Source organism: Platalea leucorodia, assembly GCF_965183815.1.
Source record: "Platalea leucorodia genome assembly, chromosome: 13".
Classification (NCBI taxonomy): Eukaryota; Metazoa; Chordata; class Aves; order Pelecaniformes; family Threskiornithidae; genus Platalea; species Platalea leucorodia.
The window spans coordinates 1857263-1884355 of NC_138835.1; the positions used below are offsets into that span (position 1 = coordinate 1857263).

Consider the following 27093-nt stretch of genomic DNA (forward strand, 5'->3'; position numbering starts at 1 on the left):
CCCTGAGACACTGGGCCAGGAGCCTTCCCAGTCTCATTGCTCCTCTGCTTACCAGGGCTCCGTTTTGGCTCAGACTGGAGGGAGACCTGGGGACCCCCTGCCCAAACCAGGGATGAAGCTAGGGGAGGCTCAGGCTTTGCTTTTCTCCTTTCAATCTACAGAGCAAACAGGACGATGCGACGTGCTAACAAATGTGCTTTATTGTACATTTTCCACAATCATTAAGGATTTTGTTGAACCTAAGGATTTAGTTGACCATTAAGGATTTTGTTGAACTTGACTGATCAAAGTTCCACGTTCAATTGGTCTTGGCGGTTTCGGTTCAGCCCCCCGAGTCCCCACCTACCATCCCACCCTAGGGTAATCCCCGCAGCAGCGGCTGGTGCACGTCGCCCTGGAGCTCTCCAACGGCCCCGGGGTTTATCAGCAGCGCAGGAGCGGGGGCGATGCGCTGGGTCCCTCCCCGGGGCCAGTCCGCCTTGCCAGCTCCACCAGTTTACATCGTCAGAGAAATCCTTCCCAGCACAGGGATCCAGTCACTCACCTTCCCTAAACCAAGAACCATATCCTTCATCTTTCAATCCATCTATTTCAATGACTGATCTGTTAAATTAAGTATTTTAGATTCTTACAGAAAATTTAAAAAATCAGATAAAATGGCGATTAAAATCAGTCAATTTGCAATACTTTCATTGAAAGCACCCGAGCAATCTGATTTAAAAAGATGTTAAGAATCAAAGCCTATTTTTCCAAAATGTCAATAATATTCCAATGCAACTTCTCCACTGACCTGTGACTCAGTGGGTCGCTCGCGTGTGAGTCAGTCTCACAAACCTAAGCCTGGCCGCGTTCACCGACGGTGAAACACCACCGATGTCCAAAGTTAGGTCAGAAATTAATGTGGTCCCAACCCCCCACCTGCGTACTCAGCGCAAGGAACCAGGCAGCAATTACGGTCCCGGGTTTTCAAAACACTGAAAATGTTTGGAAACAAACTGTTGCCTTCCTGTTTCCAAAGCTTGGAGTAATGCACCGAGCCCTCCCGACACATCTCCTGAATCACCCCTTCCCGTCCAAAGCTGAAGAAATAGCCTTCATCCTCCGTGAGAGAATTACTCACGAGATGGTAAGGAGACCCCGTCCCTCGCACCCTGCTAGAAGCACCCGGCCACGCCGCCTTCCCCCGCTCAGATTCTGATACGCTCGCTCACATTGGGTTGCACATAACTGATCCAGTTGCCTCCACCCTGTTCCCAGGGCTACTCTCCAAAACGAGGTAGGGTATCAGAAGCTGGAGCAGCAAAGCTCGCTAGCTTTCACGGGGGGAGAAGCATCTACCCAGAGATGCTCGGCGCTTACGGGGTTGTCCAGTTAACAACCACCTACGACAGAGGGACTCTGGGAGAGTCTGGCTGGTACCTGCGGAAGGTGGGGAAAGATCTTTGGAGAAAATAACGAATGGATGTTGTGACACTGACCAGTATTTCTAAAATGAAAATTAAACCGGGTCCCCCACAGCGTGAGCAGCCACGCGGCTTTCCTCCTGTGCATGCTCTCCCGATTCCAGTGCCCAAGTCCTAAGTGAGTGAGTCCTTCCCCAGGGGTGGCTTTCTTCATATTTTATTTAGTGCACTTAAAGTGACATTTTCTACAGCTGTCAAGAGTGAGGTGGCATTTTCTGCATGGATGTTGGCCCATGCAGGGAAGGTCCCCAGCTGGAAGATGCTCTTGGCCCATGTGTTCATAGCCAAGCTAAGAAGCAGAACTCCCATAAGATTCATGAGCAACCCCGTTCTTGCCTACAAAAGAAATACAAAGACAACTGTTGAGTTTAGACTGGACATCTACAGCGTGTGAAGCATGAAGCTATTTGAATATAAACATTATAAAAATGGAAGGCTTAATTGCCGGTAATATTAGCAACATCTTAAGCCACAAAGGCCATTCTGCAGATGCTTACCAAGCTTTGATCCATCAAAAACATTAACATCTGTTTAGCCTCAGGAATGTGAGCAGGAACTGGGAATGAGCCTAATTTTACTCATAAGCTTTATTTCTCTGCGCTGGGGAACTTTTCCTGCACCCAGAAACCTATGAAAGTTGAGCTGCTGACGCTGGCAGGAACAGGAGCAGGACCGGGGAGACGCCGAGCACATTCAGGACCAGCTTTGTCACCATTTGGAGCCACAGTGGCTCCAACTTTCACAGGGCCAGACTTTATACGAGCTCCTTCTGCGCACCTGCGCCTTCAAACACTGCTGAGAACAGCATTAGACTTCTGTCTTTTCACTTTAGCACGTGTTGAACTGGTAACACTCCAGAAAATTCCTTTTTTAAACACTCCACCCAGACTGATTGTTTTCAGCATTTTCTGTATCTAAAAGAACTTACCATATCCTTGACCATCAAGTGTCCAGAAGAAAATGCAATTGAGTTAGGAGGTGTTGAGACTGGCAGCATGAATGCGTAGGAGCATCCTATAGTTCCTGGTATCATTAAATAGAGGGGATTTACTTTCAGACGAATGGCCTTGGAAAACAGAAAGGAACAGAAATTGCACCTTGGGGATTCGGAGTTATAGGCAGATATATCAAAGAATGCAAAGAGCTAGCGCACTGTGCGGAGCCCTAACCCACACTCTGCGATAAATAATCACGTATCTCGCCAACGGCATCCGAAGGATTATTATCCTTCTGAAGGATTATTATCCTGCAGAGTCCACGTTACGCTACAGGCACTTGCTTTGTTGCTCCCAAGGATGTCAAAGTGCCTGAAGCCCAGGAGCAGGAGAACCGTACGGCGCCTGTCCCAGATGCAACACAAAGCTGCCCATCCAAGGGCAGGGGTGCAGCTGGTCTTGCCATGGGACTACCTTACCAGCTCCGCCAAGACAGGCAGAAAGATGATAATAGTGGCTGTGTTGCTGGCAAACTCCGTGAATAAGGCGATGACAATCGTGATGAGGATGACAGCCACGGGCGGTGGTACGCCCTCCAAGGGATGCAGACGGCCTCCTATCCAGACAGACAAACCAGACTCCTGTAGAAGGGGAGAGCAAACAAGCTGGAGAGCAGAGCTCCTACATCCCTGCACGTGAACTGATCCTTTTCTAGAACAACCTTCACCGACCCGCACAACACCTATGTGCAGTGTCCTCGGGGCATTTAACAGCAAGCGGGTTGAAAGGAGTTGCAAGATCTCTCAGTCTCCTTAGTTATCTGTTGTGCATTGCTCTCTAGGAGTTGGGGAACACGTCCTTCAAGTGTTGTGACCCCGTAGATGCAAATTTCCCAGAGCCAAATGAGAACCCCAAGTGACACCCTGATAAAATCCAGCTCCGTTGGGCAGGATGACAGCAACGTGGCATCTGCGGCGGGCCTCACCTCGCAGCCCTTCGCCATGGCAAAGCCTCCTCCAAGCAGCAAGATGATGTTCCAGGGCACCGTCTCTTGGGCCTTCCTCCAAGTCAGCAAGGGCTGCGTCTCAGTGTTTGGTGCTAGAGGAAGAGAAAACCCCCGTGGCAAACGCCCACCCAAAGGGGAGCACGTCAGTCGTCATCTGACAGAATGAGATCATGAGCCTGACAGCAGTGCTGAAGCTCACTAACCATGAGTTGCTGACGGTTAAAATATACATATGGAGTCTCTTAAGCTAAACAATTAAAAGATCGTTTAACTTAATATCAGATCTCAAAAAAAAAAGGAAAAGAAATCCTAGCACTTAAAGTTTTCCTTGAGGGAACATTTAATATCAGGTTAATTTTCTCTCTGTAACAGACTTAAACACTGTCCTCAACAGATGGGAGTCTGTGGAAGGAGGAAATTTTCTACCATTTGAATTATGAACATGTTATTAATTTTCCAGTTGCTGTTCAACAGCCAATGAGTTTTAGAGCGAAGAGCTCATCTCCCCTAAGAGGCCATCTCTTAACACAGGATGAAGTGAGCTCTGTCATATGGAAGGATGCACTAACGGGACCGTAATTTTCTGTTGAACAAGGGCACACATATTTTATCCAGAGGAGGCCTGATTAAACATCTTCCTGCATATGGACAACACAAGAAACGTGCATGACTCGGAGCAGCCGGTATTTTGTTCCCATAGACCCCAGGCTGCACCATCCACAAAGCGCCTTCATCGGCTGCATCTCCACATTACGATCATCTCTTATTCCAAGCGGCTTATGAATTAAAATTTGTATCTCATTGCTACTCCAGAGGACAGACCCAAGGTCTCAAAAGACTTCTGGTACCAAAACCTGCTGAAGAGTTTGGGCTTTAGGAGTTTAAATTCTAAATCATTCTGGGAAGTGAGGAAAGGCCCCTATTTTTCAGTATGGAGAACTCGCCCAGCTCTGCCCTCTCAGAGGTTCTTGCTCCCCCCTGAGGGACAGGAGCTGTTCGGGAGCCAGCAACCAAACCTCTGTTTCACAACCAGGTCTGCTACGGTAAATCAGCACCGGTTTCAGTTCGCTTCTGTCCTGGTTTCAGCTGGGATAGAGTTAATTTTCTTCTTAGTAGCTGGTATAGTGCTGTGCTTTGGATTTAGGATGAGAATAATGTTGATACCACACTGATGGTTTAGTTGTTGCTAAGTTGTGCTCACACCAGTCAAGGACTTTTCAGCTTCCCCTGCTCTGCCTGGTGCACAAGGAGCTGGGAGGGGGCACAGCCAGGACAGCTGGCCCAGACTGGCCCCAGGGCTATTCCATACCATACCCAGACTGGCCCAAGGGCTATTCCATACCATATGACGTCATGCCCAGTATAGAAACTGGGCCGAGCTGGCCAGGGGGCAAGCGATCGCTGCTCGGGAACGGGCTGGGCATCGTCGGTGGGTGGTGAGCAATTGTGTCGTGCATCACTTGCTTTGTATATAATTATTGTATTATATTATTATTATTATTACTACTACTACCATTCTATTTCATTTTACTTCAATTATTAAACTGTTCTTATCTCAACCCACGAGTTTTTCTGACTTTCACCCTTCCAATTCTCTCCCCCACCCCACCGGGGGGGAGCGAGCGAGCGGCTCTGTGGTGCATAGTTGCTGGCTGGGGTCAAACCACGACAGCTTCAACCCACCGTGGCATCATCTCCGACAGCTACGTGAGCAACCGAGTCAGTCCTGCAATCGGCAGCAGGGCAGTGACCGCTAAACCTCTTCTGGCACTTCAGGAAAAAAGCCTCTCTGTGATCAAATTGCACCCTCAAACCACGCTGCTCCGGACCGCCAGCGCAGCCGCCGTCCCAGTCCTGGCTAGTCTGGGACAGTCTTGGCTCTTGCTCCGTGCCCGCCCTGCCCGGAGGGGTCTCCTACTCACCTTTCAAGTCAAACCACCACTTGAAGGAAGGTTTTTGCGAAGGGAAGAAGAACAGTATAATCACAATGGTGATTCCTGTAACCGCATCCGAGATAAACCTGTCCAAAAGCAGCAGAAACACTGGTAAGAAGAAAAAGCCTGTAGAATTACAAAGTTTGTGAGAACAGGGATTTACCAAAGAAGATTACAAGTTTCCATCAGGTTTGAACAAGGTTCATTGTTCACGGTTCTTTTCTTTTTAATACCCTGTTGAGCCACATTTCTAAGATGGGCTTTGAATCCCCTAGAAAAACTGCCCTGCAAATGTAAAAATCAAGATTTAATCCCCACCACGCCGATGCTCTGGCTGTTCTGCCTGCGGAGCCGCGGTCAGTCCAGGAGGGGCTGCGAGGACAAGTTTCCCCAGCTCCTTGCAGGGAGGAAGAGAGGCAGAGCCCAGACCATCTGATTTACATGGGCTTTTTGCAAAATGCTCAGGTTCTAAGGTGAAAGGCAGGCTCCATCCAATAAAGCATGGTTTTGATTGTAGCGAGCTATTAAGTCATGAGGGAAAAGTCCATAACTACTTTATTGTATTAAGGAATCATTTATTAAGCTAGGGCTTTATTAAAAAAAAAAAAAACAACAAAACCAAAAAACCAGCTATGAAGGTCTCTTCTGTTAAGAAATAACAACACCCTCTCTGAGCTTCAGCATTCCCCAACTGCTACATCCGTTCATCTTCCCAAGGTATGGATGTCACAGGGGAGACTAACCTGCCAAACAGACAGGATAGCACAAGGGGGCAGCTCCTGCCGTCTCTCTTCAGTCTCCAGACCTCCAGTGAAACCAGTGGATTGCATAAGGAATTCAGTATTTCACTGTAAATGTACCTCTAAACAGCGTTCCCAATATCAAAACCCTAGGGATGGCCTGAGATAGACACCTGCCAACTTCCCACCGGGCTTCATGTGCCTCCTCCGGGAGACAGAAACAATAACGCTGGCTCTGCTACTTGAAGCTCAGTTTAATTTATTCCAGGAAACCTGAGTAATAGTGTTAAGCAATGCAATCAGAAACCCAGGAATCTCAGCGACTTGGAAATGCTATTGAAAAATGCGACAGTGGAATGAAAATAAAAACTCACCCTGGTGCAAAGAAGCTTGCCCAACCTGGAATGAATTTGGGATCCCTGGAGAAAAGCATGATTGCAAACATGCAGAAGAAGAAGAAAATGGCCTGTTCTGCAAACCTGAAATGAAAAGAAATGCAGCTAAAACACCGACGTGCTAAAGGGGTGGATCCCAGCTAGGCCAAGTATTGAGCTCAGGCTGCAGCAGCTTGGGTGAGAAGTTAGGCTGGTTTTCTTAAAGTAACTACAGTGAAACACTGGAAGAGATTGTAAATCTATTTGCAAATATTGATACTTCCCAGCAATTATCTCTTATTGGAAGACATTAAGAAGAGGCAAGGTGGGCATCAGGAACACCCAGACCAGATGTCCCACCAGGCGTACGCAAGGCGGACCCTCAGGGCATGGCGGAGAGGAAGGGCCAAGCAGCTCCTCGTGGTCATTCCTCTTACTGCTGCCCTCCGGGATGTCCCTAAGGCACGGTCAGCCAGCGGTGGTTTCACTCCAGGTCAAGCAGTGTAAAAGGACAGCTGGGATTCAAATCATATACGAGACAGCAGGAACAAACTTCAACGTCAAAACCTAAACGGTATCCCTGAGGCACATGACAAACAGCAGGGGAAACGGCAAAATAATTCGCTAAGTATCAGGCTTGACTCGAGCGGAGTCAAGATTTAACCAAGACAACGCCTCAAAACACTGTTTAAAATCTCTACGAGCACAGGGAAGGGCATTTAAACCTCTGGGAAGAGGCCACTTGCATTGATTTTAAGTTATGGGGTTGCTAATCAAATTGGTAGAGCACAGCTTAATGGACTTTCTCACTCCTAGACCTCAAAGTGGGACTTTGATTCTTTCAGAGACATTTTGCAGGCTGCTCGATAATGTACTGAATGGAACAAGTAAACCAATTTCTTTCATTTGCAGCACAGACAATTGTCTTTGAAGAACCACTCCATTTTCCACACAACAGCAATAATTACAATGTCGATAGCATGACACAAACATCGCTGAATCTTCACAGCATCCCTGTGAGTAAGAAAATCTTGTTTTACAGATGGAGAAACACAGACCATTTAAGGTTAAGACCTACGGTTTCAAAAACCTTCACTAGCCCTGGTTGCCCAGAACATCAGTGGCTGGTTGGACATACCTACAGTTTGATTCTTGGAGACACCCAACTTTTCCTACTTCCCCCTTTTTTGGCATTTCTCTTAAGTCTAAAACTCAGGTTTCTTTCTGCTGGTTCCTTTCTCCAAAATACGATCCCCATCATTGCAATTTGCACCAAGCTTTTTCCAGAAGACAAGACCTTTGAGAAACTACAATGAGAAGCCACAAGTGTCTCGTTCTTTCTTCACCTAACACGGTTGAAGGAGTTATTCAGAAAAAATAATGTATTCCATGCCATGGATCTGACTTCTTTCCATATACTTTCTTTGAGCAGCTCTTAAGCTGTCTTAAAGTATATCCCCAATCCATGTGATTCATATCTATCATATGATTCATCAGCCTTCTCAGCAAATGCTTCCTGCTTCGCCCAACAGGTAGGCACGAACCTTCAAAATGCAGCCTGTGTTGGGTAGTACAGAACACACATAGGATTGTTTTTGTCCCCGGAGTAGAAAAATTACAAACTAATTAAACAACCCAGCATGAATTCACTCTGTAATACGAACTTTGTTCTTGAGAAGATTTGAGTACAAGCTGCTATTTGCGATTATTCTTGTTAGTAAAGGTGGAGAGGCTGGAGCATGCAAAAAGCGAACTTCAGCAGGGTACAAACACTCTGAGTGGAAACATCTATTTCATTTTCTTCTAAAAAACTCCATTTCCCCCAGTTCTCCACTCTTAAGACAGGACATTTCCAACCCACTTGATTTCTTTTTCATTTCAGTCCCGCCTTTATGACTCACTTTGTTGGACCCAGTTTCTGATAGTCCTCCTTTATCACTTCTCTGGCTCGGGCTTCTGCATCCACTCTTATATTTGACTTTTTTGCTCTCCAGCCCCTGCCAAGAAACACAGTTATATCTTTAATGCCTCTAACATAACTGACACAAGAGTAAATGCTGCATTTTCTACTGCAGCATGTGCATGACTCGGTGCACTTGGCCAGCGCCTGCTCTGCAAGCTTCAAAGAGCTGCACATCTCCGGTGGCTCGGTTTGCATTATCTTCAAATCACGACGACTGATGATGAAGGTCTCCGGTCCAGACACAGGCGATAAGGCCCTATTTTATATATCCCTTCTCTCTGCATTCATGCAAAGGAGGCCCTGCAGAGGTCAGGAAGTTTCCTCTCGTTTATGCTCGGAACTGTTTCCTCCGGCACGGGCTGTGATTGCCAGAAGCAAGTCCCAACGTTGCAGGATTTCCTCATCTCGAGCAGATACCTGCTCGGGCAGAACGACTAGGAGGAGGGTGACATGGAAAACGAATCTGTCCGTGTCTCCCGTCACCCGTGATTTCCTTGGTGATCCCAGGATGCTGCTGAGGATCAGCAACAACGTGAGGAATTTCTAACTGGCTGGGAATGTTAATGTGCTCCTGGCTAAGCCTCTTAGCCCGGCCGCGCTGACCGCGCACAGTTTGCTCCTTTGTAGTATGTGCATACAAATGATATATTCATATCCCGCACTTCATCTCCCATCACATCCCACGCCGCTGAACCTGGTTTCTAACCCTGACTGTGGCCTTGATTAAACCTCCAGCCCCCAGCTTTCTGTACCAGTTGCACCCGGCCACCCCGCGGTGCCTGCGCTCCCTTAACTCATTCACTGTTCCACAGGGATATCGTGGCTGGGTCCTCTATGTGGATGAATGGTTGATCATTCAGAAGTTCCTGAACCTCGAATAGACACACCTGGCCCTTCAATTTCAGATTTTTTGGGGGGTTACTAACAGCAGCTTCAGCTCAGCTCAGCCAGCCTCTACCTAAGCCTTTTAATGTCTTTTGGATTCAAGCAAAGCCGACCTGCTGCTGCAGCGATGTCCATCTGCCTGCAGCCACCAAGGACTTGCCCACACAGAAAGTCCAGCCACTATCCCCGAGTCGGTACAGTCAAAGCAGCCCAACAAACTCCTGCAGACACTCGGCTGTACTTGTCCAGCTCTGCAATGTCTCTTCCGAGGCACCTCGCCACTGGGGAATACTGGTATCTGCGCTGGCCCAGCTATCCCAATAAAGCCGGGCTTTGTGCTGACAGAGACGAGCCAAACAAAACAAAAAGCATCACGTTCTCCGAGCACAAGAGCAATTTTGCATTTAGCCCGGGGCTTTGGCCAGCATAGCTACCTCTTCCCTCACCTGATCGCCCGGGGCCGTGCCCCAGCCCTCACCGTGGGACGCGGGAATCCAGGCTCCGCGTCACGCGAGCCCCAGGCACGCGATGCAGAGCGGCGCAGGTCGAAGCGGCTGCGGGCCGGCAGAGCGTCCCCCGGCAGCACGCAGAGCCTCCCGCGAAGCCCCACGAGCAATGCAAGGCCCGGCGTTCGGCGTTTTCTGGACTGAAACTTTCCCATTGATTTTTTCCTGTCTCTGAGACAATGTAAATATTTGGACACCTGTTCTCTTCCCCCCCCCCCCCCCTTTATTTGCATTTTTAACTCAAAATAACAATTAAAGACTTTTCTAAATATTAGAAATTCTGTATGGTCCCTGGAGGATGCACGACTGTGAGTTTGTTACCATCACATATGAGAGTGTGCAGGGGGAAAAGGGCTCCGAAGGAACCAGCGTGGCAACGCTGCAACCATTTTAAGTAGTGTACACTGGGGGTTGCATGTATCCAGCAAAGATTTACCAGGAAAACATGTTATTCCCAGTTATAGATTAACATGTTGTTGTAAAATTAAGCCCTGTTGTGAAGTAATCTGTTCCAAACCCAGGTTTCTGCCCCAGGAACAAATCCTGGCTCATTTATGTTCTAGGAGATTTTTGCTACTAATTCCAAGGGAACCAGGATTTCACACTGGGCTTCAAAGTTTGATCCTGCTTTCCCTTCTGCCAACGAAAATCTGCCACTGACCTCCACAGGCCCAGCTCAGGCAGCAAAACAACCTTTAAAAATTGTATGTTTGACTGAATGAATATATAATACATACTCTGTACACGTATGTATTTCAGTTAGATGAAGTATCTGTAACTACGAGATATCTTTAAAACCTTCCTGTTGCATATCAGCGTCTTAAAAATAGATGACTTGTTATAGCGTGAGCATCCTGAAGTTAGTTAGGAAACCCTGCATCGTCCCAGAGATGATCCTGGGTGATATCATAGATTTAGTATGAAAATCGTGATGAACACGTATTTCACAACGCTGTGAAACATAACCAGACTGTGTATACGTACAGTGAATCTACACGTACCTCAGGTTAATTCCTCCGTACAGGATGGAGATCCATAGCCATCCCAGGAGAAGAAAAATCAGCATTAAAGGAAATGCAAACATAAACCAAGAACCAAAGTTCACCACATCACATTCTGGAAAATAACTAAGCAAACGGGAAAAATCAAGTTAATGCAAGAAGGGAAAACAACCCTTCAATTTAAGGGTAAACAAACATCTGAAACCAGCAGCAAAATATCCCACAAACTTGCAAGGGTGCGTTTAAAAACTACCCCTCGTGCTACTTGTAGTGGCCAGCAAAGTTAAGAAATACCTGCGGCCACTTAGGATGGCACAAATCTCTGTTCCTACGCATACAGGGGGCATCTTCTATGACTAAGAAAGAAGTAGTGCGTTCCTTATTTTTCTTTCTACCCTACGGCGGCAGATATAATTGCTCAGAAAACACTACGCGGCCTGTTTCATCAAAACAGTCGCCAGATTAATTGTAAGCGTGTGGTCAAGTCCCATTAAATTCAATGGGATTAAGAGCAGCAGCAAGGTGAAGCGCACGAGCAGCGGCTTGGCTGACGGCCTGGCTGGCTGCGCTGGAAACCTGCTGATTACAGCCAAGGCTGCTGCAACCACTCCCTGCTTTCCTCTGCTCACAAAGTTTCCCAAAATGTTCTGGGAGGGCATAAATTTTCCAAACTAGTTCTCGGCACAGAAGAGAATTTCCTACAGGGATGGAGAACGCGCCTCTCTTTTCCAGGATTTACAGGGCTCTCCAGGACGGCCTCCCATACCTCTTCAGCTGTCCCAGAAGGATGAGGTTCGGTGCGGTTCCCGTCAGCGTTGCTGTACCTCCGATGCTGGCCGCGTACGGGATTGAGATGAGGAAACCTTTCCATATATTTGTTTTGTATTCCTCCTCCTTCTTTAAGTCTGAGAGAGCATCGCTGGCAACCTCCTTCTCCTCCGTCAGATCTTTGCTTTAAAATAGTCCAAAAGAGAATCCGGTGAAAGCCCTGGTTTAAATACAGCGCAACCACTTCAGAGCCTTGACAGAAGGAAAATTCCCAGTTTTTAGATATCCAAGCTAACGCTGTCCTCACGGACACCTAAGCAGCTCGGGGCAGCAGCGGGGTCTGCTCGGTGAACGGCCACGTGGGCCCAGCAGCCTTGCAGAGGGCAGAGCACCCTCAGCACCCGTCCGTAGGAGCTGAGGGTGCACGTGCCTTGCCCAGCCCCTCAGCAACTTGTAACACTTAGCATAAAGTCCACAGGACTGCTAAAAGGAAAAAAAAAATAAAATTTGATAGCACCGAGAGGAGAGAAACATCTGTTCCTGAAAAGACGCTTCCTTCCCACCGTTGTTATCAAAGCGGGATCATCACCAGTGTGTAAATCCTGGTGGGTTTTACATCACCGGCTTCACACGTTTGATGTTCCTGAGAAAACCAAGGCACAGCTCCCCAGCAGGAGACACCTCTGGCTACCAGTTCGGAGCGGCTGGAAAACCTCTGCAATGATTTGGACATGCAGAGGGATGCTGGACACACAGAGGAGGGTTTCTCTCATCAGGCTGCTAGCGATTGGGACATTTGGTATAATCAAAAACATTTCAATGATTGATTTTCAAATTCCTAAAACTTGGTCTAGCTCAGGGGACAATTCTCTCTCTCAACTCTCTAATACAAACTTTATAGTTAACTTACTCCTCAGTACTTGCCAGAAACTGCATCTCAGTTGGTACAGTGTAAAGTTTATTCTGATGTAAAGATGCTGAAAAAGAAAGATTAGGACTTTAAAACAGTTCAAAGCATCTAGAAAATTCTCCTTGAACCAAACAGAGGAACGGAGGAGACAACTGCCATTTACAGAGGAGGGCCTGTGCAAACGAAGGGCGAGCTCACGCCACGGGGACGGGGTCGGGAGCGCCCCGCGGCGATGAAGGAGCCCGACTCCTCCTGCCACCGCTCCGGTCCCACCGCAGCACCCAGAGGCGCTTGGTCCTTTTACTGCTGCCACCGGTTGGACTCTGGGATCCTCTAACAGGACCGGGAGTTTCAAGTTGTCCCTTACCAAATCATGGGTTTGGGGTGGGTTTTTTTTGGGGGGGTAACCACAGCTCATTCTTAGGAAGAAAAACCGTTGGGCCTGATGTATCTGTAAGGCACGTTCCCCAAGGGACAGCAGGAGCACTGCCTGCTGCAGAGCTCCGATCCCAAGGGATGAGAATGTTACCCCCCGGAGGCACCTAGCGCAAAGTCACCGCAAAGCTGTAATTCGCTCTTTAAAGATGAGAGTGGGGCACGTTTGGGGATTAGGCTTCGTACCGGGTCCTCTGAAAGCCACCCCGACAGCAAGGACCATTCCCAAGCCCATCACCCCCTCCCCAGCTGACAGACCCCGCAGGCTGGGAGACCAGTCCCCAACACAAGTTTAGGGCCACCCCAGGGGGGACTCTGGTGCACACCCAGTTCCCAGGGACCCTCCTGCATATTTCACGTGGGCTCTGCCTCACCGTCCTTAGCACCACACAGGGAACACAAGCAGGACTCAGGAGCACTTGGGGAAAGGGGATATGTTGACCAGAATGACCAGCCTTGTCGTTGGCAGTAAACTGGGAGGTGCACGCCACTCTACCACACACATACATACGGGAGAATTCAGAAATCAAAAGACAAATGCAGTACAATCACTCTTTTTTACCAGATCTCACCCTAAGGCTTGTGGCATTTGTAGTTCTGGCTCACGGCTTGACCTCCTGAGGCTGGGCGTAGAGGTGTCCCATTAAACCCCATTTCCCATAGCCCTCCTCAGGACTGGAGCACTTGCGCGTTTTACCCACCATCAGCCCAGGTGGCCCTTCCCCGTCACCGCTGGCTCCGCTGCCCTTCCTAGGGCTCTTTGTATGTTTTTGGGTCCAGAGGCTTGCGTCCCTGCACCTCCCCAGGCTCTGCAGACCACGGCGCGCAGAGCCCGTTCCCTGCCACTGCCACCCCATCAGTCCCCAGATTTCCTCGCACCCCTCCTCTGTCCGAACCACGATCCTCTTCTACCTGTACGCGCGCTGGAGACCGAAAGCAGTGCACGGAGAGGGGCCAGTGGTCAAAGTCTCTGGACTCACTCACGTGTGCGCCAAAGACACGGAGCTCGTTCCAGCTCAGTGAACCACGGAGTTTTGCAAAGTCATGTTTTATACATCTCTAATTTACCGAATTGGAGTTAATTGGCTTGGACGCACACATGCTGAGCTTTCATCCCAGCGATGACGCGACGGAGGGATGTAATTAGAAGGACGAACATTAACCCACGGCTGACTGTTATCCCCCAACACATTCAGCCCAAGGCCTCTTACCACTGCCGTCCCACTCAAGCCTAGTGCTGGCTCTGCAAAGAGACATATTTCATTCCACCTCTTAACATTTTTCACATTTTTTCCCTGCTAAGCCCAAACTCCCATCCCATCTTGCCAGGACCATCTGTGAGTTACCTCTCAAGGAAGGTCTGCAAAAGGCAACTGTGCAAAGGAAAGCCGGAGTTGCTGCAGGGCAAACTTTTCCTATAAAACTTGCAAAAAGGAGTTGAAAATTGTTACATGTCCGTAAGCCAGAAGACGCCAAAGACCACTGAGGTAGGACCTGGCTGGACACACCTCTCACGGAGCAGTACGAGAAGGATTCAGTGGCCATTTCATCCAAATACCTCGTATACCTTAGAGGCAGAAAGGCTTGTCCTAGAAAAGTTTGGCTTTAATGACATTTTTATTGTTTCTAAAAAGTTGAAAAGGCCTGAGAAGGAATGTTTCCACCCACCGAGGTGGGGTGGCAGCCAGTGGGGCAGCCAAACCAGGCAGCGGTGTCCAAAAATGCCCATTTCCCACCTTCCCCTTTAGAGACATCATTTCCAGGCCTGCGACCCAACCAAATACCTCAAGCACTGACCAGTTCGTCTTGAATTTGCGGAAGATATTCTCTATGCAGGAAAAAAAAAGGATGGAAATACTTTCTCGTGGTTTTTACCTGGAGACACTGAAGCTGCTCAGAGAAATGAAATATTGCCAGTGATGGGTTAGTGGGCAGAGAGCAGGGGATGGTCAGGCTCACTAGCACGGTGGTTTCCAGCTCATCACGCACCTATTGCTGGAGATGTCCGACAGAATTGCAGGGAATCTAGAACCCACCTCCAAAAGGAAAATTCTGGAAGTCGAAAAAAGCCTGTTGGTGTTCAGTTTATAACCCTGCTTCGAGCAACCAGAACGAGCCGGGACTTCAGCCGTCAAAACTCATCTCACTGCGTTCTTGCATCAGTAGCCAATGGCGTCAAAATGAACAAAACGCTACACCGAATTCTAGCGACCGACGACACAAGCGTCCAAATATTTACTCATCTGTACCGTGCTGCCACGTGGCTGAGCGTGGCCATCAGTGACCGCAACCTCGAGGTTCTCTCGTCAGCAAAAGAGTGACCAACTGATCGGACACCACGTGAATTCTGGCCCCGTGGGCGTAAGCAAAGCCCTTTACAAAGCTGCTTTCATACGCTTGTCGAGATTTCTTCAGCAAATCAAATGCTTTTACATGCTACATATTCTTTAATACATTTTTAATTTGTTTTTAGCCATCCAAGTATTTTTTCGCCTCCTGGACGCCACTACAGCGTTATTAAAGCATATCAAAGCAGATTTGCAAACTGACCTTATCATACGCCATGGTAAAAGTTAGCTGCCACATCCAGTCCCCTTCGCAAACAAACCTGCCTGTCTTTTTTGGAACACAGATTACAATTCAGTTAGATTATAAAAATTAAGTAAACCATGAAATGAGTATACCTTTTTCTCAAATGCACGTTCCTTGCATTCAGTCAGGTTTCATCAGGTCTGCGAAAAAGCTACCCGCAGCAGCCCGCTGGCGACGCGCAGCCAGCCCCGGCCGCGGACGACACCCCAGGCAGGAACCCCCTGCGGCAAGCTCACCTGCGCGTCTCCGCTCCTACGGGTAACGTCGGATTCGGCGCTTTGGACTGACTTCAGGTTTAGGGCTTCCTTCAAGGAACTCAGCTTTTCTCATCCATTGAGAAAGATTACAGAGAAGGATGAGTCTACCTTGGGACACTGAAGTTCAAATAAAAAGTCCACAAGAAAACCTGCATTTTGACGTTGTACATTTTACAGATGACTCCTCCCTCACTTGTATTTATTACTTTTATGAGTCTCTACCTCAAAAGAAAAATACATCATCACGCCATCACATGATATTTGCAAAGCATCACTTTATTCATTCTTCTACTTGCACGCCTCGCCCTTTGCCTTGTCTGGCTTCTCTCAGCACTGCAAGCGTCGTGAGCCAAGGACGTTAATTTTGTGCTTGCCAATGTCTAGGACAACGGGGGTCTTGATTTTATGTGTTCCCAAACTCTACTGTATTTACAGTCACAGCTACACAGTCAAATCACTTCAGAAGATGGGGTCAGGAAGGTTAAAAGCAGACTGACAAAACACAATGCTTCTATAGAATAAGAAATTATAGCAAGAAGGTCAGCGGGGTTGGTTTTAGTCGATGTGAATGGTCAAAAATTCATAAAGCAAACGTGATAAAGCAACCTGGAGTGCAAGTATCTCATGATTGCTAGACATTAATGATGAATGATTAATTATATCTTTATTAGAGTATGCACATGTTTGAGTCTTCTTCTGGGGACTCGTTTTTCTGCCTTAGGACTCAGTGGGAACCAAAAAGCCATTGCTTTTAAATTGCAGGGGCAGAAGAATTACTAATTAGTGCAAGAAAGAGAAGCCGTGACTACTGCCCCAGCTATCAGGAATAGCTGCAAAGGGGACTTCATGACTTCATTTCTGTTTTGCTGTTTCTCAACACTGTCTGCCAGAAGCCCAAACGCCTGGTGCACGACTTGTGAAGAGAGGGCTGGGGGAAGACCTTATCTGGCTGCAGACCCCTGCCCCAGCCTGTCCGGGACCTGCTCAGGAACACCGCCAAGCAGTAGCAACAAGCTGGGAAATCACAAAGCACTTTATAAATCGGTATTTCACCTGCCAGCCTTCCCTTGCGTCCTCCCTTTCTCCTCCAGCTCCGGCTCCGGTTTTGTGGGGGAACAAACAGGAAAACGAGAGGAGAACCCACCCGTCCGCGAGCACACGGCAGCCCCGCGGGCTGCCACGGAGGGGCCAGTGTCCTCATCCTTGCCCTGCTCTCGCTGCCTGCCCAGTCCCTGGCCTGTCCCTGCAGCAACGCACCATTACGTAGCGCTCATCCGCCCAGGTTTACTATCCACAGCCCTCCCTGGCTCTGGCTGTCCCCGCAGCGAGGCATCCCTACGAATCCCATCGCCGCCGTGCCCGCGGAGCTGGAGTTCAACGTGTGCCAGCAGCAGGTTTACGGAGCAGGTTGGCTGGGCATCGTGGTTTTTCCAGCCAACTCATAAGCATTGCCTCCTGCGCGACACGAGGAAGGGGCAGGATAAAAGGGAATTTTATGCCAATACTCTTCCACCGCGGTAATAAAGTGTGTATTAAAATGGGACCAGCACTGAGATCAAGCTGCAACTAAGAAACCTGGTACTTGTGCCAGGGAAGTCAATAAAATGGGGCATATTTGACGGCAGCAGGGCAGACCTCAGCTGGCTTATACTACTGCCCTGTCTCAATTACCTTGGTTTTCTTCATTTTCCCTTTTCATATCCTTAGATGTGTCTTTCTCCCCAAAGAGGCTTTTTAAAATTGCATTTGCAATTGGAAGCATCATAGCAGTGGAGGCAGTATTACTTAACCACATGGACAGGAAAGACGTTGTCAACATCATCCCTAAAATTAGTCTGGAAGAGAGAAAAAAGGAAAAGCTGAATTTCTTCAGTTTGGCAAGTTCTCCCATACATTATAGCTACAGGAAGAAAAGCTCATGGGCAGGGATAACAGAACTAACAGCAAAAAGGACTTCCGTCACTCTCCTGTAACTGGACGGAGCACAAATATGGGGCTGACCCAAACGATTCTCCTTGTGCTCCGCTGGCCTCTGAGCAAAGGCAAACAGCTGAATAAACTCAATAAGCTGGAGAAAAGGGGGGAGGACAGCCCCCTGGTACGGGAGACCCTCGCATCACGGCCCACCGCAGCAGAGCCGCGTCCCGAGCGCCGGGAGCTCGCGTCCCCCGGGGAGATCCCCTGCTCCCATAGTCACCTGGCCGGCTGGACTCCCACCAACATGAGGACCCGGAGCGCGATCCTGCGGTGTAAATTCCACTCCTCAATGGCCGAGGCCATGATTAAACCACTGAGGAAGAGGAAATTGGTGTCTAAAAAATACTGCGGGCAAACTTTGTTAGACGGGAGGATCCCCAGGAAGGGAAAGAGGACAATGGGCAGCAGAGCCGTCACGGCCAAGGGCAGCGCCTCCGTGCACCAATACAGGGCCATCAGCAGGATCACATAGAGACATCTTCCTTCCTGCAAAAGGAGGAGAGAGGAAAATTAAGACATGTGGCTTTAGGGAGACTGGCATTAGAGAGACATCTTTGCACTTGGAGACGCTTAGACAAGCAAAACGCACCAATTACTCCTTCAAGGATACAGCATTTCTCCCAAATCATTTCCATCAAGTGCAACATCTTCCCCCCTACATGGTGTAGGGGGTCAGGACTTACACCGATCCTCTGAGACCGCAGCAAAACCCCAATCCTCCTCGATTGCCGGAGCCTCCTATGTGCTGCGGGGTGGCAATGCACTGGAGCATCAACCAGGGAAGCTCTGGAGAGTAGGAACTGTCCCAGCACGCTGAATTAGGGTGCTAATCCTCAGCAGGCACTGCTGCTAACACCCTTAGGTGTCCCAATACCTGACCCTGCTACACTTAATGTTTGTGCTTTCTCTCCAGCTTCCACAGACCGTGCTTTGCATGGCTATGGAAAAACAGCTTTGAGATGGATGTATCGAGTCCCCACATTTGCAATAGGAGGCACACAGAGAGGTTTCTTTTCTTGGATCAGAGTCTCCTAAGAGATCTGTGAGAAACCATTCCATGGCACCCCATCCCAGTCCCTACGGAAATCAGTAAATCGCGCGCCCCGGGGTCGCGCCGCTTCCTGAGGGCAGGGAGCTCGCCCATGCCCGGCGTCGCCCCAGCCTGCCCGCGGCTGGCAGAAACCCAGCGCCCCCACGCCGCAGCGCGAATTCATTCATCCGCCCAGCAGGCACAAACTAGACCAAAGCCATTTGTCATGACAGCCACGGCCGAAATAACGAGAGACGGAAAGAAGTCAGGAGAACGGCTCCAAGCCCAGGAGGGGAGAGCCCCGGGGGGGCAGGGGGGAGCCCAGTGCGGAGCTGGGCTCGGTCACGGCGGGGCTGAACGGGGATATTGTCAGCGACTGCAGGGCAGAGTGCCCACAGCGCTATAAATAACAGCCGAGAGTCATTTGGAAGCCACAGAGCTATTTATTTTACCACTCTTTTCCAGCTTGTTGAACAGGTTGAATTGTTACTCAAAGGCACCTCTGTCCCTCCGCTTGGACCTTCCTCCCCTGCACCCAGGGCTGGGCTTGCTGGGGCTTTTGCGAGGGAGATGAGGGCTCTGCTCCCTGCCACGGCTGGGCCGGGGACAGCGCGGGCTGGGAGCTGCGGTTTGGGGGTAACGCGGTCCCAGCCGCGGCGCTGGAGCGTGCGGCAAGGCACCAGAGCGGGAACGGCGGAGCCACAACTCGCCTGGCCACCGGCAAAAAATCCCCCCCAGGCCTCAGCCGGATGCGGTCGTCCCCGAGCTCCCAGAGCAGACGCCAGCCCAGCAACACACCCACAAACCGAGGGTAAAAAATGACCACGGTTACTGAGAAAGCCAAAGGGCAGAGTCTACCCTGGCGCCCTGCTGGGCTCATAAAGCCGAGCGAAGTGAAACCAATATGGATTTATCGTTCAATACATCTGTAGCGAGTGTTTGAAAAGCAGCAAGAGTGACAGAATTTCTGAATTTGCTTTCAGCGCTGAAGCTTCGCAGTTCTGCTCGTAAAGCTCCAGTGCTTCCGTGCACGTGGAGACAGGAGCATTGCAGAACGGGCAGCGATCTGCTTTGGTTTTTTTTAATACATTAATTACAGAGAAGCCACCACTTTGTGTGAGGTCCCCAGGATCTGGATTTCAAGACGATCTGCAGTCCTGATTTCGGATCCCAGTAAAACGACGTACGAGATGCTGTGATAAACCCTTCACGCTCCCAGGGCTCAGCCCTGGCACCCGGCAGCCCCCCGGAGCTCCCCACGGCTTCGCTTCCTCCGAAGCAACAGGACCAGCGCTAAATTTTGCAAAAATAAAGAATCATGTTTTAAAATGTTCGCACACTAGATTAGCGAGTTCATTCCCGTGGCAACTGATAATTTCTCTTTACTCTGGCTCTTTTTCTACAGCAAAGAAATAGCTTGCGCTCATTAAGCCCTTTTCCATTTGATCTCTCAAGGCCGTATAAATAATTTTTTTCTCCCAGTCACAAAATATTCTTCAGTTTTCTGCAAGGAAAGCTGCACCAAAGCGAACTTCAAAATAAACACACTTTGCCTCTTGCAGGGGTAGAGCAACTGGAAATATTTAACAATGCCTTGATGTAGGAGCGTATCAGCGAAGGCTTTAGTTGACTTGATGAAACAGATGAAGTACGACTTAGAAAACTAATTAAAGTAAGGGATATTTATTCTCTGGTGTATGGAAAATGTTCTGGAAAACATTGCACTGAAACACAGCATGAATCTAATAACTACTCTTCATGGCAAGATCAAAAGCCAAGACGTAAAACTGAAACAGGGCAGAAAACTACCGTATGGAGGGTTTTCCTGAAGTTTTGAAACCTATGTGGATCAACAGCACGCCACTTTAAAAAGAAAGCTGTAGTGTTGTTTATCCAACTTATTTTACCCCAAAAGAGGACAAATTGCACCTATATTTGACAATTTTTCCACTTAAGATAGGACAATCATGGAACAAAAAAGGAACAAGCCCACTTCAGAGTAACTTAGATCCAAAGCAAGCACTCCCCAGACTAAAAAATATTAAAACCATTAATAAAATTGAACCAAACTCTAAAGAAAATCAAAAGGCTTTTGGTTTCAAGGTACCTTGCAAATGTTAATTAATTAATGCTCCCGGTGCCCAGCCAGTTTGATTAGTATGCAAACAATAAATGCTAACAAATGTCAGAAGAAGGGTCTTTGAGGGAGACGGCCGCGGCGGCCCGCGCCGCTGCGTGCGGCGCCATCACCCCCACGCGAGCTTTATCCTTCGGTCCCTCCGCCGTGTCACCCTCAGGCGCCTCCTTCTCTCGCCTCCCTGCAGCTTCGGTTTTATTTTTTTCAAAAAAAAAATGTCTATCAAAGTTCAGGGGGAAAAATGGAAGCGCATACGAACTTTAAAATGGGTCTTGTGATTGGGTTAATTTTATAACCATTTAATGATTTCCAGGAAAGTGCTCGGTGGCTCTGGACTACAGCGGCTCTCCTTCCTGTTGCTCAAGAGCCTTGGGAACGACCTGTGCCCCTCCAGACACAGACCCTGCCTTCACTGCACTGAAAGCACCAGGGATTTTCCACGCCGGGGGACCGGCTGAGCGCCGGCAGAGAAGCCAAGCCACGGGGTAGCCTCCCGCGGGCAGGAGAGCTGGAGGGAGCAGGAGGTCTCCTGGAAGGGCAGATGAGGTGCCCCAGGGAAAGGAGGCGCTGGCAGGGAACGTGGGTCAGATAAGGCGAACCGGCTCGCCCAGGCGTAGCACCGAGACGCGGGCATGCACGAGCCACCGGTCCCCACTGCCAACCTGCAAGGGGACATGGGGAGCTTCAGCTGGACCTTGTTCTCCACCAGCCCCCGGCAGCTCCTGGGCAGCCCAGTGCCCGCAGCCTCCCCACCAGACTGACCCAGTGCTCAAAGAAGCCTTTCCCAAAGGCTCTGCCAAGCTTTGGTTTTTCTCCATCAACCTTTCCACGTTACACGGTCATCACAGCCTCACCACCCCCACACAGGGTCCCCCCGTCCCCCTTCCCCCCTATGACCAGGCAAACGAGTGGCAGACAGGCGACGGGGCTCCTCCAGGACCTCGATCCCAATACCGAGAGACATTTTGGCTGGAACTGAAGCTTTCCAAGCCCTTTTATCCCACCACCATCACAAAGGAACAGCCTACCTGCGATACTCAGAACCACTCAGCACAAAAAGGTACCGGTGGCTTTTAGCATCTCGCTCGCGAGCTGTTCTCGCGTTGCAGCTGTGACTGTGCTGCTGGCCATCTCGGTCCCACCGCCTGTTCTCCAACGCGACGGATATGTGAATCCAACTCCTACTAACCCAGCTCCTGCAAACATTTTGTAATCCGGACAGAAAGCAAGCCCTGTTTACCAGCCTCCCTGCCAGCAGAGTTGTTTTGCTCCCACGGGGTATTTGCAGAGTGGGTAGAAAGCAGCCAGTAACACAGGGGCACAAGCTGTAAGGGCTGCAAGGGAGATATTTTGCTCTGGAGTTATGCTAAAACGACATAAAGCTTATTAAACACATCTATTTAAACTTCTTGAAGTATTTTGTAGTTGGCAGAAACCCAGAATCATTTTCTCCGTTTTACAAACGGGATGGCTGAAGCTCAGAGCGAGTGGGCGAATTGACCAAGCTCACGCAGAAAACGAATGACAAAAATGAAACGGGCATCTCGGAGAAAACCCTCCCTGGCTCAGAGGTCTGAGGCTCGCTCCTTCCCTTGGAGGCAGCAGTGGATCCTACATCTTCAATCGTTTGCGGACTGCGAAGCTAAAACAGCACAGTGCGATGATCTGACGCCCTGTGGGAGGTTAACAGGGCTCTCCTTTTGAATCGCCATTTCAGCATCAGGGCTGGGTTTTGGTTTTAAGATAGATCCACCATATTTGATTAGAAAAAAAAGGAAATGTTTTCAGTGATGGTGAACCCACCACAAGTTTAGTAAGCCGTTCCTATGATTAATTAACCTCACTGTTAAAATTATGTTGTGATACTCTGAATCTGCCAGCTTCAATCCTCTGCATCTTCTTACATGCTCCTCCTGGGCCACCCTTACCCAAACTCTGCTTGTGATGGATGCGCCTTCAAGGCAGCGATCAAGTTAACTCCTTGCCTTTTTATTCTTCGACAGAACTAGGTTGAGCCCCCACGGCCTTGCATCGCATGGCCTGTTTTCCAGTCCTTTTCTCGTTCTGCAACTTCTCCAATTTGTCAAAGCCATTTCTGAGCTGTGGAAGCCAGACTGGAAGGACGTTCTGGTGAAAGCCACAACCTCAGCAAACAGCAGCCTGGTAGATCCCCACTGCTCTTGCTCAGCTTTCACGTGCCCATAGACACAAATATCACGCTAACCCTCTTGGCTGTGGGCAGCCAGTCTGGCAGCCATGTTCAACGAATTACATATTGCCATCGAGCCCTTTTTTGGGATCTGCTTCCCAGGAGGGACTCCAGAGCAGCCTGACCCGCAGCCAGCGGCCCCAGCGATCCCCATCTACTCCGGGGCTTGCAGAAATGCACCTGGTTTATTGCTTCACAAACTCCTCAGGCAGCTCTTACAAAATTCTTGTATGGAAGTTGCCTAAACCTGTAGTTTTTAAAGCAGCCAGGGTTGGATGCAAGTATTTTAAATTTCCCTTTAGTTACTGTCACAATAAAAATATTTCATTACCAGACATCTTATGATATAGGACTGTACTACGAGCACTTTCCTGAGCACAGAACAAAAACACTTTACTGAATATGGCTTTTTCTGCGTTGTCCATCTGGCAACAGAACACCCTGGGTCAGATACACGCTCGAAACAGCGCTCGCCACCCTCAGCGCCCTGCCCAGGGATTTCGGCCTCAATTCTTTCACATCCCTTTTCATGTTTTCTATGGTTCTTAGCTTCCAATGAATATTGACTCCTGTCAACTTCCCTTTTCCCCCAAGTATTGCTGCTTTTGCTTCCTCTCTGGGCCAGCTCGCTCTTCGCCAGGCTCGACCTCTCTCCAGACTGAAGCTCACAGTGCACGTGGTAAAATGGTGTCACCCTGCTTCCAGTTATCACCCCTCTTTCCTCATCGAAGTCCTTCCTCTCATCTATTTTAACTGATCATCGCTTCCAGTTTTGTGAAGCTGGAACGTCTACATCACCTTTTCTAAAATCACCAAGCACGTACATAACAGATGGACTTTGTGCATGAAACGTATAATCCGGCTCCAATCTCTTATCTCACCTGCCAGGCTGCCCTCCTGACTGCCACCTCTTCGCCCGCCCGCGCTCCTGCCGCGCTCTCCAGCCCCGGATCGGGCTCCCCGCCGCCTCCGGGACACCCCGCTCCCAGCACCCCGCTCGCCTCCGTCTGCCCCACCGCCCTTCCCCGCAACGCCTGCCTTCGGAGACGCTTCGCGTTCTTTGCTTTCAAGCGCAAGCAATGTCATTTTTCTTCTGGAAGTTCTTAAAGTCTCCTTGTTCTAATCAGGAGGACTCACTGCGTCCAAGTTCATTTTCAATTGCTCTATGGCCACTGAGGAAGTCAAGTCTGTTTTCTGAGGGCATTGGGCCCCATTTGCCTGCTCAGAGCTCCTTTTAGCAGATTTGGCTGCCTCAGCTGTTACCAAGCCAAGAGGCTGTAGACATTGAGTTCATTAGAAGCTGTTGGAACAAGCTCTTTGCACAGCTCATTAAAAGTGCCCCCGTGCCCCTTCCAGCAGGACGGTTCCTCCAGCCCCTCCCGCCCTGCCCCAGCTCTCTGCAATCATTCACAGCCCTCCGAGCAGCGGGGTCGCAGGCACCTCCACTCACGGGACAGATATTCAGCCGTTTCAGCAGCAACCAGAGCTGCAGGTGGTAACGCAGACCCTTGTGCGGAGAACTGGGTCCCGGGAAGCAGCTCCACGCCGAGCATCGCCTTCTGCTGCTATGTGACGGACCCAAGCCGCTGCTCCAGCCATGGTTTGGGAGCACACCCCGAGGTCTCAGCAAACTGACCCACAAAGCAGAAATTTCATTTCTCTATTTAAGAGAAAGGAGATTGCAGACAAAACCACTTATGCAAGCCTCCCTCTCCACGACTGCAACCTACAAAGGGCATCAAATAAAAACCAAGGGCTAGCAATGTAATGTCAGCACCAGCCCCGACACCGTCCCTCTGCGAAGGGACTCGCACGGCGATCTGGAGAAGAACCGCCGCAGGGTGACAGCTGACGAGAGCCTTAACAGGCGCTTGCAGATAGGGATGCTGGAGTTCACCAGCAACAAGCAAGACCAGACTTGACGGATGATTTTTCTCAAAGGATTTTGTCTCCAGGGAGGTGTCACCTAGGCACAGGTTTCGCTGGAAAACCCATCGCACCCAGACCACAGGGTGTCACTCAGAAGCACCCACTAATCCAAGCAGCCACATCCCATTTGTGGTTCTCTGTTCTATCAACTTTAGGTTGTGATTTCTTCATCTCCAGATCCAAGTGAAACACTGCCCATGAAGCCAAAGCTCAGGTGGCTCCTTATGGCTCCTTGGGAGATTAAAATGGCTGAGCATCCCAGTGGAGAGAAGGTAAACGCTGACGTGATGTGGGAAGAGATTTTAGCATCCCCAGAGCAGGACAGTACTGCCGAGGTGCCTGTCAGACACAAGGGAAACCTCATCCTGGGACCAGCAAGGGCTGAGCCTCACTGCTTCTCATCTCCTACCAGCTTCCCTGACACCCTGCAGGGCAGCACGCCGAGCATCCCAGCAGGGACGCGGGGCTCTCCAGCCCATCCAACCCTCCCACGCTCCAGATGTGCAAGTACTTAGTAGCATCAAGGCTGCTGCAATGCCTGCACCGCACCCAGGAGCTCCTCCTGCCCCAGCCTGCTTTCCATGCGACAGCCTCCCAGTAACACCAGCAGCAGCCCAGTCAGTTGAATTCCTTCTGCGACGGAGCTTGCTGAACACTGCAGCAGCTCTCGCGACCTGGCTGCCCAGGAGAGTGCGAGGCTGACTCGAGTCCCGTGTCAGGATAAGCCATCCGACGCCGGCAGTGCAGCTGAGGGCACGCGTTTTCCATCACGCGCCAGGATGGCTTCCGAACTCCGCCGCCTGCTGAGCCTTCGCCGGTTCCCCCCTCGGTGTTTTTACACCGTGGTTAAAAGCGTAACCTGTTCCCTTCCTCTCCTGCAGCCCCCTGCGGCTCGGGCTGCGGAAGGCGGTTCAAGCAAGCTCCAGACGTCAGAACTTAATCCCCTGTTGATGCAACAGCAAGCTTCCTTTCTTGCTGAACAAGTGAGGGACAATTCTGTGTTGAAACCGTAGATGAATCACTTGACCCCTGAACACGAGCAGATACGATTTGGTACGGTAGCTCACAGCTGCAGGGTCGCCCCTATGCCAGACTCGGGGAGAGCACGGCAAAGCTGCAGTCGGGCTTGCTTGAAACGTTGCATGGTTAACAGCCACGCCAGCATCAGGGGTTTGCCAGCGACCAGCGCAGGTACCGGCCAGCCTCGCTGCTACCGACCGTAATGCATTTAGCACCCACGGAAAATGAAGAGCAGATCGCTACGGCGAGCGGGCCCGGCAGCTCTGCAGGGCCTCTCCTTCCCCGCGCACAGCTGCCCCGCTGCTTCTTCACACGCTCGGCTGCAAACGCTTCCACTTTCCCAGCACCAGTTTTTCTTCAATAAAACAGCATTGACCAAACTGGACCATGCATGAGGTCCTCCGAGGGTCGCACCCAGCAGCACGCTACCAGCACGCTGCAAGGGAACCGGCGTGAACAGCACCATTACACCAGCAGAGGCTTTTTTTTTTTCCTTCTGTACATGTGGAGAAACCCTTTCCTGAACACCCAAATCTTCACACAGCCTGTGGAACACTGTACGCTTCTACCAGTACCTAGAGCATCTGGACCGAAGGCTTTCCTGCAGCGCAGCGCCGGGTTCATCTCTGATTTATTCTCACAGTTAAGCACCGCGCAGTTGAGGCACAAGCTCGTCCTGAGCGCACGGGGCGTCTCCTCCCTCCAGCCATACCTCAGGATTTCACAGGTGCCAAAGTTAAACACGATACTATTAACTATCATTGAAGTCACTTGTCCAGCTACCGTAAATGGATGTACAAATATAATTATCTACTTACGAATCTGCAAAGGAATTAAGTACCTGTTGTGCAGTGTGCTTTCCCCTCTTTGAGGCGAACACTTAGCATATTCCCCCTAAGAACCCAATAATGCAAAATAGAAAAAAGGGAGATTAAATCCAAAGAATTTTCTCATTTAACATATGGTGTCATTAAATAAAGCAATGGTCATTCTATTTTTTTTTTTTATTATTATTATTTGGG

At 49.7% G+C, this 27093-nt stretch overlaps 1 protein-coding gene across 1 annotated transcript in view; it reads right to left on the reverse strand.

Annotated features, from left to right (window-relative positions):
* Positions 1-1613: 1613 nt before the first annotated feature.
* The window catches only part of SLC13A3 (solute carrier family 13 member 3), a gene marked incomplete at both ends in the record, with an annotated part of 28040 nt that continues 2560 nt past the window's right edge, over positions 1614-27093 (reverse strand). Inside the window, 12 exons of the mRNA XM_082325574.1 lie at positions 1614-1799; positions 2392-2529; positions 2878-3039; positions 3384-3496; positions 5327-5424; positions 6453-6557; positions 8354-8449; positions 10808-10933; positions 11574-11759; positions 12486-12552; positions 17441-17604; positions 17967-18232. Of these exons, the coding sequence (XP_082181700.1) occupies positions 1614-1799; positions 2392-2529; positions 2878-3039; positions 3384-3496; positions 5327-5424; positions 6453-6557; positions 8354-8449; positions 10808-10933; positions 11574-11759; positions 12486-12552; positions 17441-17604; positions 17967-18232 (1707 nt within the window). The remainder of the gene's footprint in view (positions 1800-2391; positions 2530-2877; positions 3040-3383; positions 3497-5326; positions 5425-6452; positions 6558-8353; positions 8450-10807; positions 10934-11573; positions 11760-12485; positions 12553-17440; positions 17605-17966; positions 18233-27093) is intronic.